The 13,194-nt window shown below is 51.3% G+C and overlaps 2 protein-coding genes across 3 annotated transcripts in view; both read left to right on the top strand.

Moving 5' to 3' along the window:
* The first annotated feature begins 2,759 nt into the window (after positions 1 to 2,759).
* On the top strand, positions 2,760 to 7,147 carry KRT35 (keratin 35). Its single transcript, XM_037019738.2, has 7 exons — positions 2,760 to 3,298; positions 4,133 to 4,215; positions 4,410 to 4,566; positions 4,697 to 4,858; positions 5,151 to 5,276; positions 5,773 to 5,993; positions 6,641 to 7,147. Exons 1-7 carry the CDS (start codon positions 2,828 to 2,830, stop codon positions 6,786 to 6,788), a joined length of 1,368 nt encoding a protein of 455 aa, XP_036875633.2. The 5' UTR covers positions 2,760 to 2,827; the 3' UTR covers positions 6,789 to 7,147.
* A 5,118-nt stretch (positions 7,148 to 12,265) lies between these two features.
* KRT32 (keratin 32) overlaps positions 12,266 to 13,194 on the top strand; it is a 6,964-nt gene continuing 6,035 nt past the window's right edge. For both annotated transcript variants that reach the window (XM_017654062.3, XM_073235591.1), the window contains exon 1: positions 12,266 to 12,771. In XM_017654062.3, coding sequence (XP_017509551.2) covers positions 12,304 to 12,771 — 468 coding nt within the window. In that variant the 5' untranslated portion in view covers positions 12,266 to 12,303. The remainder of the gene's footprint in view (positions 12,772 to 13,194) is intronic.

The following is a 13,194-nucleotide window of genomic DNA, read 5'->3' as shown; positions in this document are numbered from 1 at the left end:
CCACTCTCTGTGCGCTGTACTCCTGCTCTGGGGCCTGAGGCTGCACCTCCCTGCTCTGCCTGGAAGCTCAGGGAGGTGGGGGCCAGGCGTGTACAGAATGCATCCCATCCCATCCTGGTGGAAATGAAAACAGCCAGGGATGCATGCAACAGCCAGGGCCTGGGGAGTGGACTGAGCCTTCTATTCTGGCCACAGTTCAAGCTGTTTGCTGTTGTGTTGGAGCAGACAGACCACTCAGGGTTGTGACCTGGCAGATAATCACTTGGTCGACTCCTCACACTGTATAGCATTCCTTTTCATGAGCACTCTACAGTTCACAGAACGCATTCACAGCCTCATCTCATGTACTCAGACAGCTCTGGGTGGTTGTGGGCATTTTATTTATGCAGCTTCTTCTCGCTTTTTATTACACTGCTCAGAGCATCTGCACTGGTTAAGGAACCCCTCTTGTTCTCACCCTCACACCCACCTTTAACTGAATTCCAGTTTAAGTCACTAACTGATGTGCAAATGAGAATTCAACACTGTTGTGGGCTTGGCAGTGGCCCAGCAAGTGGCATCTTTAGGAGGCCCTCTCAGGCCTTGTGACTCCCATGTCATTGCTCTTTTCTTGACATCAAGAGAGAGGTGTGCAAAACATTAAATTGTATTAAACTTCCCCAGAGTGAATATAATGCACTATTTCAAAGTTGTTCTGATCTTGTTTGTACTTTCCATATAGTATCTCTGGCTATCTTTCTCATTCACACATATTCAGATCAATTAATCAGTCAATAGATACCTATGAACAACCTGTTCGGGGCAGACCCAGTGCCGATGTGGGTATCTAATGAAAAGTATGGGTGGGGGAAGCAGCTGGACCAAATAGTGGCTAACAGGCATGATCCCCAAGAAGCTGACAGCAGAGCTGAGGGGGCAACCCCACATACTACCACACAGCATCGGGGATGGCAAGTGTGGGCTGCGGGGCAGGCTTTCAGGTTCTCAGGGCCGGGAGAGGTCACTGAGAGCTGGGGGCACCAGGGAAGGCTCAGGGTAGACTTGGAATTGATGGAAACCTTGAAGAATGGGCAGGAGAAGGAACGAGGGCAGAGGGTATTTTAGAACATGGCTCTGTGAATCCATGGCAGGTTCTGGGGGCAGCACAGATCCCATCTGAGCAGAGTACAAAGGTCCTGTAGGTAATATTATTAGGATATTTTTTAACAACATTAGTTTTGCTGCTAAGGAGTCTAGGTAATTCGTTTTATGAGGAAGAATGCTAAGAAAGAATGAAAACAGACCAGAGCAATTTGCAGGCCATGTGCAATATTTTGTGTTTTTTAACAATATTATGTGTTTCATAAAATTATCTACAACAACTTATCAAGATTTCTTAGCCACACCTTCAGCATTGAATTGGCTTATGGGCAGCCATAAGAAAGGCTTCTGACCCAGAGAGTATTTTGTTCTCTGCCAGAGGGACTGGACAGTCTGGCAGGGTTCTGCTCACCTGCACGGAGACGCCTAACTGCCTTCCGTCTGTGAGCCTCGGTTTCCTCCTCTGTAAGAGGAGGGACAATAAGACTGACTTTGGAAGTATCTTTCCCTCCTGGCTCCGTACCCACTTTCCCCTTCCTTTCTCATTCCCTTGATTTCTATGATCCCTTTCTCTCAAAATCCTTTCTTTGCTTCCTTACTTAGCACTATTCACCATGGGCCAAGTATTCACCCATTCATCCAGAGACACCTAGAAGTCCAACACTGTGCTTGACACTATGGAATTTCAAAAAGAAGTATGGGGTCGGTCCTTGCCCCCACGAACGTCCAGTCTTCCTGGGAAGATAGTGCTGAAATACAAGACAATCCGAGGACCTCCGTTGAGTGGAGGACCAGTGGACCAGCCACCCACCACTGCCACGGGCATTCAAATCCTGTTAGAAAGGGATATTGGTGCCAATCTCGAGGCTGTGGTGAGACGTGAAGGAGAGAATGTGTGGAGAGAGCTCAGCAGGGGGCCTGGCAGGTGCTAAGTGTTCAGTGAATGATGGCTGTTATTAACGGACTGTGTGGGGGACAGAAACCCCTTCTGGGCAGCATAGGTGTGGGCCCTGCCTGAGGACCCATGTACCCCTGGGGCTGTACACACAGCACGGGGCTTCCCGAGTCTTTGCTGCTGTGGCTTCCCTGAGCCCTGTGGCTCCAGGGTGGCCCTTGTTGAGACCCAAGCATGTTCCTAGGAGGCTACGGTTTAGTAGGGCTTGGGTGGAGCCCTGTTCTCACACGCGTGGGAAACACAAACACCCAGGGAGGCTCAGCTAGGCTCTCAGCTCAGCCATGTCCTTTGTGCGGGGACAGCATTTCCAGGGAGGAGAGGCTGGGGGCAGCCAGTGGGGCTCACTCTTCTGTCATCTGTTGCCAACCCAGAGGCCTCCTCTCCTCCCTGGGCCCATAAAAGAAGACATTTCTGGAGAAAGTCAAGCCTGTGGTAGGACTCCCACACCCTGTATGGAGGAGACTGAGGTCTGGGCTCTGAGGACAGGCGCCTTTGAAGAACTGATGGAGGCTTGGTCTTCCCAACACCATGGGCTGGTGATGAGGAGTCTTGATGTGGCCACCAGTCCAACGGGGCTCCCTTTTACAAGGCCAGGAAATGTTCATGGGAAGTTAATAACAGGTTAGTGAGGGGTTCTGATAGAAAGTGGTATTAACTTTAATGAGGAAAAAACACTTTGTAGAGACCAACGCCCACTGGGGCAGAGATATAAACCCGGGGTGAGGAGCAGCTTCTTGCACTGGGGGTGTCTGGCCTCCAAGATCTATCACCTGTGTCTGGGCTGCTGCGGCCATGGCTTCCAAGTGCCCCAAGGCCAGCTTCTCCTCCACATCTTTCAAGGGCCCGGGAGGGGCCAGTGGGGGCTCTGCTCGTGTGTCCACGACCTACTCCAGTCGCTCTTGCAGGCTCCCCAGCCTCTCCCGTGGAGCCTGGAGCTTCTCCTCGTGCTCAGCTGGGCCAGGCAGGAGCAGCTGCAGGGCCTCCGGCTGCCTCCCTGCTCTCTGCCTCCCCTCCGGAGGCTTTGCCACCAGCTACAGCATGGGTGGGGGCTGGTTCGGGGAGAGCATCCTCACCAGCAGCGAGAAAGAGACCATGCAGTGCCTGAACGACCGCCTGGCCAGCTACCTGGAGAAGGTGCGCCAGCTGGAGCAGGAGAATGCCAGCCTGGAGAACCGCATCCGGGAGTGGAGTGAACAGCAGGTGCCCTATCTGTGCCCCGACTACCGGTCCTACTTCCGGACCATCGAGGAGCTCCAGAAGAAGGTGAGAGGTCCCCAGCAGCTTTGGTGGCCCAGGAACCTGATGTCACCAGCACCGGGCTGGAAGCCAGAACATCAGTGGTGGTGGCTCTGCCCCCATGAGGCACGTCAGAGGTCACAGAGAATGTTCGCATCTGTGGCCTCATTTGCTCCTCCCAGTAATCTTGTGAGGGAGGTATCATCAGCTCATTTTACAGATGAGAACATGGAGTCTCAGGCTGGTTACATGACTTATTCAAGGTGATCCATTGGCAGTTAGTGGAGCTAGAGATTGAACAGACGGGTCTATGAACCAATTGGTTGTGTGACCTTTGGTAGTGTAGCCCACCTCTCTGAGTTTTAATTTCTCTGTTTTAAGGTGAAGGGGTTAGATTTGATGTGTCTGGTGCAGATCAGGTTTCCTGTAACTAACTCAGGGAAGGAAAACCTGTCGGAAGTTTTCTTCTTGCCCTGGCCATATCCCCTGAGAGTCCCAGCTGGCTCCTGAGAGGGACCATATTTGACCAGGGAATCACAGAGTACACTGCTGTTAGTGACCTGCCCTGGGCGCCCAGTAGCCTGGGCAGCAGGAAGAGGAAGTCACCGTGCCAGGGCTTTCCATCAGCATTTCCATGCCTCCCTCTGTAGCCCAGGGTATGGGTCACAGGTGCTCCACACTGGAAGGGACCTTAGGCTTCCTGCCCTGAGCCCTACATCTGTAAGCCTTCATGAGCCTCAGAAGCCAGGAGTCCAGGGATGGATGACTCTCTCCCTCCAAAGGCAGCCCCGGCTAGCTTTGGGGAACTGTAGACAGCAGACTGTCCTTCCTTTCACTGAAGTCACTTTTTTATGTCCCTAGACCCTGTGCACCAAGTCAGAGAATGCCAGGCTGGTGGTGCAGATTGACAATGCCAAGCTGGCTGCTGATGATTTCAGGACCAAGTGAGTTGTCCTGATTAACCCTTGGTTGGGGGCTGGTAGAAATGGCTGTTGGTGATGCCCACAGTCAGAGTTTTGGCTGCACTAAGTCACTGAGGCACTGAGGTGGGACACACAGCACCAGAACAGCCTGGGGTGGGATCTGACTAGATCTAAAAAGGAAGGGCAGCTTCAGGTGCCCTGTGACGTGCCCACAGGTACGAGATGGAGTTGTCCATGCGGCAGCTGGTGGAGTCAGACATGAATGGCCTGCGCAGGATCCTGGATGATCTGACCTTGTGTAAAGCTGACCTGGAGGCCCAGGTGGAGTCCTTGAAGGAGGAGCTGCTGTGCCTTAAGAAGAACCACGAGGAGGTGAGCACGGGGAGCAGTTAGCATGGGTAGCAGGTGAGCCTGGGAAGTTGGTGGGCAGGGAGGTGAGGGGGAGGAGGGTGATGAGGCAGCCAGCCGGGAAAGTTAGTGCTGACTCCGGTCTGTGCCATAGGAAGTGAATGCACTGCGCTGCCAGCTTGGCGACTGGCTCAGTGTCGAGGTGGATGCAGCCCCACCTGTTGACCTGAACCGTGTTCTGGAAGAGATGAGGTGTCAGTATGAGACCCTGGTGGAGAATAATCGCAAGGATGCTGAAGATTGGTTCAACACCCAGGTAGGTACCTGGAAATGGAGTCAGCACAACAGAGACACAGGGTGGGTCACAGAGAAGTGAGCCTGAGGCTCTGAATCAAGATGCTGAGTTTGAGTCCTGGCTCTGCTTCAACCTCCCTGAGCACCTGGGGCAGGTTGCTATCCTCTAACCAAGAGGGTCCTCAAGGATGAAATGAATGGGCTGGACTGGGTGATGTGGAAGGTCCTTCTTGGCTCTTGAGGCTAAGTGGCTCTGTAGGCCTCTGTGGCTGAGTCCCCCATATTCCTGACTAGGTACTGTGTGTGTGTTTCAGACCGAGGAGCTAAACCAGCAGGTGGTGTCCAGCTCGGAGCAGCTGCAGTCCTGCCAGGTGGAGATCACTGAGCTGAGACGCACGGTCAATGCCCTGGAGATAGAGCTGCAGGCCCAGCACAGCACGGTGAGCCCTAGGCTAGAGTGGGGCTGCTTGGGAGACCAAGCCTAGCAGCACACGAGTCCTCTAGCTTCCATGCTCTGACCACACAGGCAGGCTCCAGGCATTCTCTGTGCAGAGAAGAGAGAATGAGGGCCCTGCCCCCATTCACGAATGTCCCAGTGGTAGAAGACAGAACACCTAGAGCAACTAACATGTCCTGGCGGCAGCTCCTGAGTCTGTGGCTTCAGATTCATTCTGAGTGATGATTAGTTACTTGGAAATATCATTAACAGGGGAGAAGCTTTGTATATCAAGGAGGCTCTGGGGCCTAATTGGCTATCTCAAAGGAGATAGATGTTTGATGGTGGTTCATCCTGGCTCAGAGTGGGCTTTGAGTCTCTGAGCTTTTGTTCTTGGATTTTGGGGACTCACTGAAACCCAGATAGATTAAGTGCATCTTCTTTGTTTCCTTCTCTGACCTCTAACCTTCTTTTTCTCTACATAATCCTTGCCTTCACAGAGAAATGCTTTGGAGTCCACGCTAACGGAGACCGAGGCCCGCTACAGCTCCCAGCTGTCCCAGCTGCAGCGCATGATCACCAGCGTGGAGTCCCAGCTGGCCGAGATCAGGGGTGACCTGGAGCGGCAGAACCAGGAGTACCAGGTGCTGCTGGACGTGCGGGCCCGGCTGGAGGGTGAGATCAACACGTACCAGGGGCTGCTGGAGAGCGAGGACTGCAAGTGAGTACCCGGAGACAGCATGGTGCCTGAGAAGAGCCAGCATTTAGAGTCAGGAGCTCTGGGTTTTAGTTCTGGTCTTATTGCATATTCATCATATGACATTGGCAGGTACCTTTTCTCTTGGAGCCGGTCTTGCCAGTGGGTTTCAGCCCCGAGCAAGTTCCCTCTTGATTTGGTGGGACCAAAAAATGACAATGGAACTTTCTTGGGGTGCAAGGGTTTATGCCCAGCTTTATTCCCATGGTGGCAGGTCAAGTGCTAGAATCCTATCCACCTCAGGGCAGGTCTGCATGCAGCAAGCCAGTCTCTGCCTCCGGGCTCTCCACCTCCAAAGCCCTCTTAGTCTCTAGTCTTCCACGCTGCCACCACTCTAGCCTCTCTGCTCTCCTGCAGCCATGCAGCCCAGAGCACTGAGTGGAGCTCTTTCATATAGAGTCAATAACAATGCATTGCCCACATGTGTGTAGCGAGCTAGTGGACCAGGGTCAGGTGAGAATCCTGATCATAGGAATTTCCATTTTCTCTACAGAGCCTCAGTTTCTTCTTGGTAAAACAAGGGGCAGGACTAGGTGATATTTAAGGTGCTCTGAGTTATTGAAAACAGCAATTGGAAAATCACACTAATCTGACCTTCCTCTTTCTCCTAGGCTCCTCTGCACCCCATGTGCACCTGACCACTCGCCCTCCAAGTCATGCCTCCCCCGTCTCCCTGCGGCCTCCTGTGGTCCTGGTGCAGCACGCACAGTCTGCAGCCCCCGCCCCATTTGTGTGCCCTGTCCAAGGGGCCGACTCTGAGAGAGACTGGCCTCAAAAGCCAAGGCCATTGCCTCCAGGGCTGGAATTGGCTTTCTATTCAGCCCTAACCCTAAAGCCCAATCTCCTTTTTTCATATAGAGCCCAGGCCCAGGGCCTGGCCCTGAGAGGGCTTACTGCGAATACATGCCTTAAAGTTGCTCAAAGCCTGTCACTAAGGTTGGCTGCCCCTGAAGGCCTCAACTCCTCATCATTTCAGTGGTGGTCCAGGGTCTCTCTTCTCAGACTGCCTCATGGGTCAGGCTTTCCTTTGGGTGCTGCTGCAGTGGGTTCTAAAATGCAGTAGAGGGCTTCTGCTGGTGGAACAATAAAGTTCATTTGCTCTGGCTCTGGATACCTAACCAGTACCATTCTGGCATTGCTGGTTTATGTCTGGGCTGGGTGAAGAGGGGTGACTCTTGAGTAGATGAATGGGGAGCTATTTGGCTTCATATGACCTTGGGGATGACAGGGTCCCATGCCCTGATGGAATGGGTAGAAGTCTACCGTGGGGCTTTCTACTCAGCTTTCCTGACAAAGACCCTACTCCAGGATTCCAACATGGAGACCAGACCTCTCCTGCTTGGTACGCACAGTCATCCTGGGATTCCAGAGGAGGGCGGATAAAGCTGAGACCAGCATAACGAGAAGCATTTCAGGCCACTTTAGCCCCATACCTGCGGTCCTTGTAAGGGCAGCAATATGTAGTCCCACACTCAGGGCACTTTTAGAAGTGTGTTTACATTGGCCCCAACTCCCCAGCAATCCTTTCATGCAGCTTTCCAGCTCAGCAAATTCCCTTCAGACCCACACCCCATCAAAAGCAGGAGACGGGAGAGAGAGTCCACTGCTGTGACTTCCACCTACAATTCAGAGAGTCTTGTCCTTTAGAGACTCCTCGTGTCCCACGTGCCCTTGGCATCTGACGATGCCCACAGTGACTCTGGGCACCAAAGCATTTCTGCATGGCAGTTGGAGCCTCCAGCATCTTGGCCCAAAGGCTCTCATTCATGTCCAGAGTGTCCTCCCCCTAGACAGGCAAATACCAAGCTCCATCAATCCCAACGGGCAGTGGAGGATGAAGGCAAAACTTGAGATACAAAGGCAGGCAGGTTGTCCCCAGATGGCCATGTGCTTTTCAGAAGATGGCAAGAACACTGCCGAGGAACCCAGTGATGTTATAAGATGGCCCCAAGGTGCAGGCAAGATTGGGAAAGATGTCGACCAAAGCAGGCCTGAGACCCCTGCCCCCTGAGGGGTGCCGGTATAATGCACCCTGATTCAGTTTGAGAATCCTCCCCCTTCTAACCCTCTGGAAAGGAGGGCCTGGGCTCACTCCTGGCACACGGTACCACCCTAGCTTTGGCCTTCCTGGAATACCTTGGCTGGTTTTCCTGAGGCTCAAGCCCCCTAGGAGGATGATGGCTCATGATCATTCAGTTCAACAAACCCTTACCGAGCCAGTGCCAGGCAGTGTATGTGGTGCGAGGGGCAGGGCTGACCCTCATCAGGGGGAGGCTTTGGGATGGGAGAGAAGGGATGCTCACTCACTGCCTCTTTTCCTTCCCACCTCAGCAGTGGGAGAAGCCCAGCTAAAGGGGACCATGGCATTAGTGGGATGAACATGGAGTCGGACCAGCCTGCATTCAAGTGCCGGCCCCTGCATGTACAGCCTGTGGGAGCTCTTGCAGGTGGCCCCTCCTGAGCCTCCGTCTCCTCCTCTGTGGAGTAGAGAACATGGAATTTGCTAGGCTATAAGTTCCCTAATAGTTTGCCGAGCATACACTGGCCATGTGGAAACCGGTCACTATTGTGGATTCTCTGTTTTAGCTGGATGCCTGGGTTGCTCTGACAGTGGGCATTCACCTTTTCCCTGCCCAGGGGTTCATTTCCAAGGCTTCCTTCCAAGCAGCAGTGCCCAGGGGAAACCAGGCCAGCCAGGTGGTTATGCAGTCACATGACTTCTCTAATCCTGACTCGGAGCCAAGTCAGTGGGGGAAGCCACAGTCAGCACGCAGTACAAGGATGCCCTTGAACACAATGTCTCCAGGTAACTGTTACATAAGCTACACTATTCCTCGTTATGGCGTTCCTTGTCTACAAACCCCTTCTAAACCTATCCTAACTCCCTCCAAGATGGAGCTAACCAGACCCTGTCTCTATTTACTACACTTATTTTGCTTTTTTATTAGAAGGCTGTTTCCATTCAGTCAGAGAGTCTCCACCTTGGCTGCCCAGTGGAATGACCTGGAGAGCTTTAAAAAATATGTATGCCTGGTCTGACCCCCAGAATCCTGACTTAGTTGGTCTGGGATATGGCCTGGTGTTGGGATTCTAAAAGAGTCTGCAAGTGATTCCAGGGTGTAGCCAGGCCTCTTGCAAGACAGCTGGGACTACAGAGGCTCAGTGCAGCTCTGTGCCTGTCCTTTCTGATCCCTATATTGTACTTTTGCCTATTTCTCTGGCTTCTCTCTCTCCTTTAGTTCCAAACATCTGAACTGAATTTCTAATTTCAGTCATCGTATTTTTAATTCCAAAGAGCTATTTTTGTTCTTTGTTCCTCATTTATAACATTTGGCTCTCATTTCAAGAATGCAACTGTTATACTCATCCCTGAGGTTATTACAGGGTTGAGTTACAGTTTTAAGATTCTTAATTGTTTTTTCAGTAGAGACAGTTTTTTCTGCAAAAGGAATTCTGGTGGCAGGATACATGTCTTATTAGATAGTTTCGGATTCTGCATTGTGTTAGTTTCCCCAATTTCCTCTTCACTGTTCTGTTCATTTGCTTGTTTTGCTTTGTCTGTTTTTAATGTTGGAAACTTTTCTCAATGTACAGTGATCCTTCTGTTTACATTTAATTACAAAACACTAAAAAGTAATGGGAGGTGCTGTGTATGGGCAGGTTGGCAACCTGGCTTTTTGGATGGTAGAACTACCTATGTTCAGTTGTTGTAAGTCTTTTCTCAGGGGTCATTCTGTTTTTTCAAATAATGGAGGGAAGGAGCCAGGTCCCAGCATGTCTCCTACCTGCCTTATTTGAATAGGCCCTTCATCCTGGACCTACTGAGCACCAGCTCTCAGTATTTCTTCCTTGCTTCCTCCCACTTTCCTGGCTCCCTTTGCATGATTGTCCCTTCTCCCCATCTCCATTTTCTAGTAAATTCATTAGCCCAAGAGTTTTGCTTTGTCCTCAGAGAGGGTGGGGAAGGGCTTTGAATTCAGATAGACCTGGGTTTGAAAACTGTCTGTGCACCCTCTTCCCCTGGGGCTAGCCTCCCCCACTTCCTCCCCAGGTCAACTGGTGTGTTGGCTGGGCCCCTGGTCCTCTGGGGCTTTGAGCACTGCTGCTCTCCTTCATTGCATCCGCTCCGACGTGATGCCCAGTCCTTCCTTCATCTGTGAAACAGGGCTCATGCCAGGCATTTGAACTTAGTGGACCTTGCTGACGATCTCTCGGGGACCCTGGGGTGCGACTGCATCACACAGTCCCTCCCCACCTTCCTGGTGTTTCTCTTCCTCACTCCTGTCTCCCTCTCCTCCTCACCCCTTCCTTCCATGATAGTCCTGGGAACATCAAATTCTCCCCTTCCTCTCTCTGATGCCTTGGAAGCCAACTCAAAGCACTTGGGGTCCCATCTTTTACCCCAAGAACTTCTTCATTGTTTTATGATGTAAAGACAGTTTTTTCTGCAAGAGGAATTCTGGTGGCAGGTGTTAAGGTATATATGCTCCTATACCTTAGCAGTTCTCAAAACTGCCTGGAGAATTGTTACACGCAGATGGCTGGACCCCAGCCTCAGAGTTTCTGATTCACTTGGTCTGGGGTGGACCTGAGCAACTGCACTTCTAAGATGTTCCCGAGTGATGCTGACACTGCTGTTCTGGAGGCCACGCTTTGAGAACCACTGCTGCACCTTGTTACAATAACAATGATCTTACACGGTTTTTGTGTGAGGATTAAATAGGAAAATTAATGCAAAGCATCCAGTATGTGTACAGAGTCTGTTGGTGCTGAGTATGATTTTGGATTCTGGTCTGATGAGTCCCATTCCATCTAGCTGGTTTTGCTGTCACACCTCATCCACCTGATGCCACTGACTTCTCCAAACAGTTAATCCAGACAAAGCAACTGGAATTTACGGTTGTTGCAGGGAATCAAACTGAGAGATGACTTAATCCAACTCTTCCAGTTTGCATGAGGAAACTGAGGTCCAGAGAGGTAAAGTGACTTTCCCAAGGTCACACAGCAAGTTAGAAGGTAGCATCTCTATCCTGACTTTTCTTAAGCAACAAATTTTTGGGGAATAGGGCTGGGTGGCATTTTCCCTTCTCTGCTCCTTCATCAACACTTCCAGAGGGATATGAAAAATAAGACAAGTACTTAAACCCCAATATTATATTGAGAAGATTAATGAATAAAAGGTGGCTATATAACACACACACATTAAATATGAAATGGATAAGCCCACAAGTATTACAGGCAAAACTGAAAACCACTGGTCTGGCCTGTTGTTTTCTTAAGGAAGACGCAAGGCTTCTGTAATTGGAGACAGCTGCTCCTGGCCTCCTGGCTTAGCTCATCCCAGGGCTGCAGAGTGTCACTTCTCCGGGGAGCTGATGCACACTGCTCCCCGCCTCTGAGGCCCCGAAGAGAGCTCTCCACTGCAGAAAGCGAAAGCAGGGCATGTTCCAGCCTATTCAACAAACAATTAAACTCTTGAAGACTCCTTATGTGCACAGGGGAGGATCTGGAGATGGTCAAGAGAGTGTCTGCCTCATGGAGATGTTCCTGACACAGATCTCTTTATCCCAGTGTGGGGTCCTGACGTCTGTTTCTCAATAGCATCCACTTGGAAAGATGTCCCTGATGCTTAGGCTTTCTGTCCATGTCCTGAGTTGGTCCTCCCCGCTGACAGCATTTCTTCCCCTGGGTAAGGAGATGGTGCATGTCTAGAAGCGTAAGGCTCTTTTTCCTCTCTCCCTGGATTTATGCCACCACCAGTATCGGTGTAGCTTCTGTCACCCACACGTCTCCTCATTAAGGGCCAGTCTCTTCCCACAGGGAATGTTCTCATTAAGAGGGGTGGCTGCTGCCCCACAGAACTGTGGCCTTTCCCAGCACTGGCGCAAATGGGGGTGCAGCTGGCAGGGTCATTGGTGGTACAGGGCCAGGACGCTGTGAGCCCCTGGCAGCCCCACCCTGGTAATGAGGGCCCAGGAGTGGAATTGAATTCTTTGAAGATGTGTCCTGGAACTCTCTGCTGGTGATCAATGATAGCAGCCTGGAGTCTTGCTTTAGCCAAATGACAAGCTTGGCCTCTTTTATGAGGAAAGGAACTCCTTATTGGAAACCAAATTACAAATTAATTAGCAGCCTCTTCTGGGTGGAGTATAAACATCAACACCACTGTATGAGCCCCCTCACTTCATGGGTATAAAAGGGCCCTGAACAGAGTGGGGTTTGTAGACATTGGTGATCCAGGTGGCTGCAGCTGAAGAGAAGGGGACTCCCCAACATGACGTCCAACTGCTCACCAGCCTCCATCAAGAGTGGCCCCCGGCCCCCCTCTGTCTGCTCCAGTAGCATAAGCTGCCGGCCTGAACTGTGTCTGGGTTATGCCTGCCAACCCACAACATGCGTGTCTTCCATCTGCATGCCCACCACCTACCGGCCAGCTAGCTATCTCCCCAAGACCTACCTACCCAGCTCCTGTTGGCCTAGCAGCTGCCGGCCAGCCAGTGGCATCTCCAGCTCTGTGAGTACCTGCAGCTGGTACTGTGAAGGGTCCTTCAATGGCAACGAGAAGGAGACCATGCAGGTCCTGAATGATCGCCTGGCCAGCTACCTGGAGAAGGTACATCAGCTGGAGCAGGAGAATGCCAGCCTGGAGAGCAAGATCCAAGAGGCCTGCCAGTCTCAAGTGTCCACCATGTGTCCTGATTATCAGGCTTATTTTGGGACCATTGAGGAGCTGCAGCAGAAGGTGAGGGCAAGTGGTGAATAGACTCACTGGGAGAGCAAGCAGAAGAGCTGGCATTTTAGATTTGAGTCTCATTACCCTATTAAGATATGTTCAGGGAAAAGAGACTTCCCTAGGGCATAGGATTGTCTCATAATTTGAGGGCTCAGTCAAAGCCTTTACTGTGGAGAGACCTGGATCTAGTCTCAGTTCTTCCATTGAATGACTGTAAGACTTTGGGAGGAAATTTCCCTAGGCCTCAGTTTCCCCATCTGTAAAATGGGGATAATAATGGTCTTTATACCTAATGCGGCTGTCAAGAGGATTCCATGAATTGATGTAGGGAAAGTGTTTAGCACTGTCCCCAATATGTGCTGAGTTTTCAGTAAATGTTAGCACTTGCTAAGGACCCTTCTGTCAGGTGAATGATTAGGCTTAATGAAACTC

The sequence above is a fragment of the Manis javanica genome, chromosome 4 (genome assembly GCF_040802235.1).
Source record: "Manis javanica isolate MJ-LG chromosome 4, MJ_LKY, whole genome shotgun sequence".
In the NCBI taxonomy this organism is placed as follows: Eukaryota; Metazoa; Chordata; class Mammalia; order Pholidota; family Manidae; genus Manis; species Manis javanica.
This window is presented reverse-complemented; position numbering and strand designations above follow the sequence as displayed.

Excerpts from the sequence above, each read along its gene's own strand:
- KRT35 (XM_037019738.2), top strand. The coding sequence starts at position 2,828 with ATGGCTTCCAAGTGCCCCAAGGCCAGCTTCTCCTCCACATCTTTCAAG. Across the intron at positions 3,299-4,132 it reads TCGAGGAGCTCCAGAAGAAG|ACCCTGTGCACCAAGTCAGA; the intron begins GTGAGAGGTCCC and ends TTATGTCCCTAG. Across the intron at positions 5,277-5,772 it reads TGCAGGCCCAGCACAGCACG|AGAAATGCTTTGGAGTCCAC; the intron begins GTGAGCCCTAGG and ends TTGCCTTCACAG.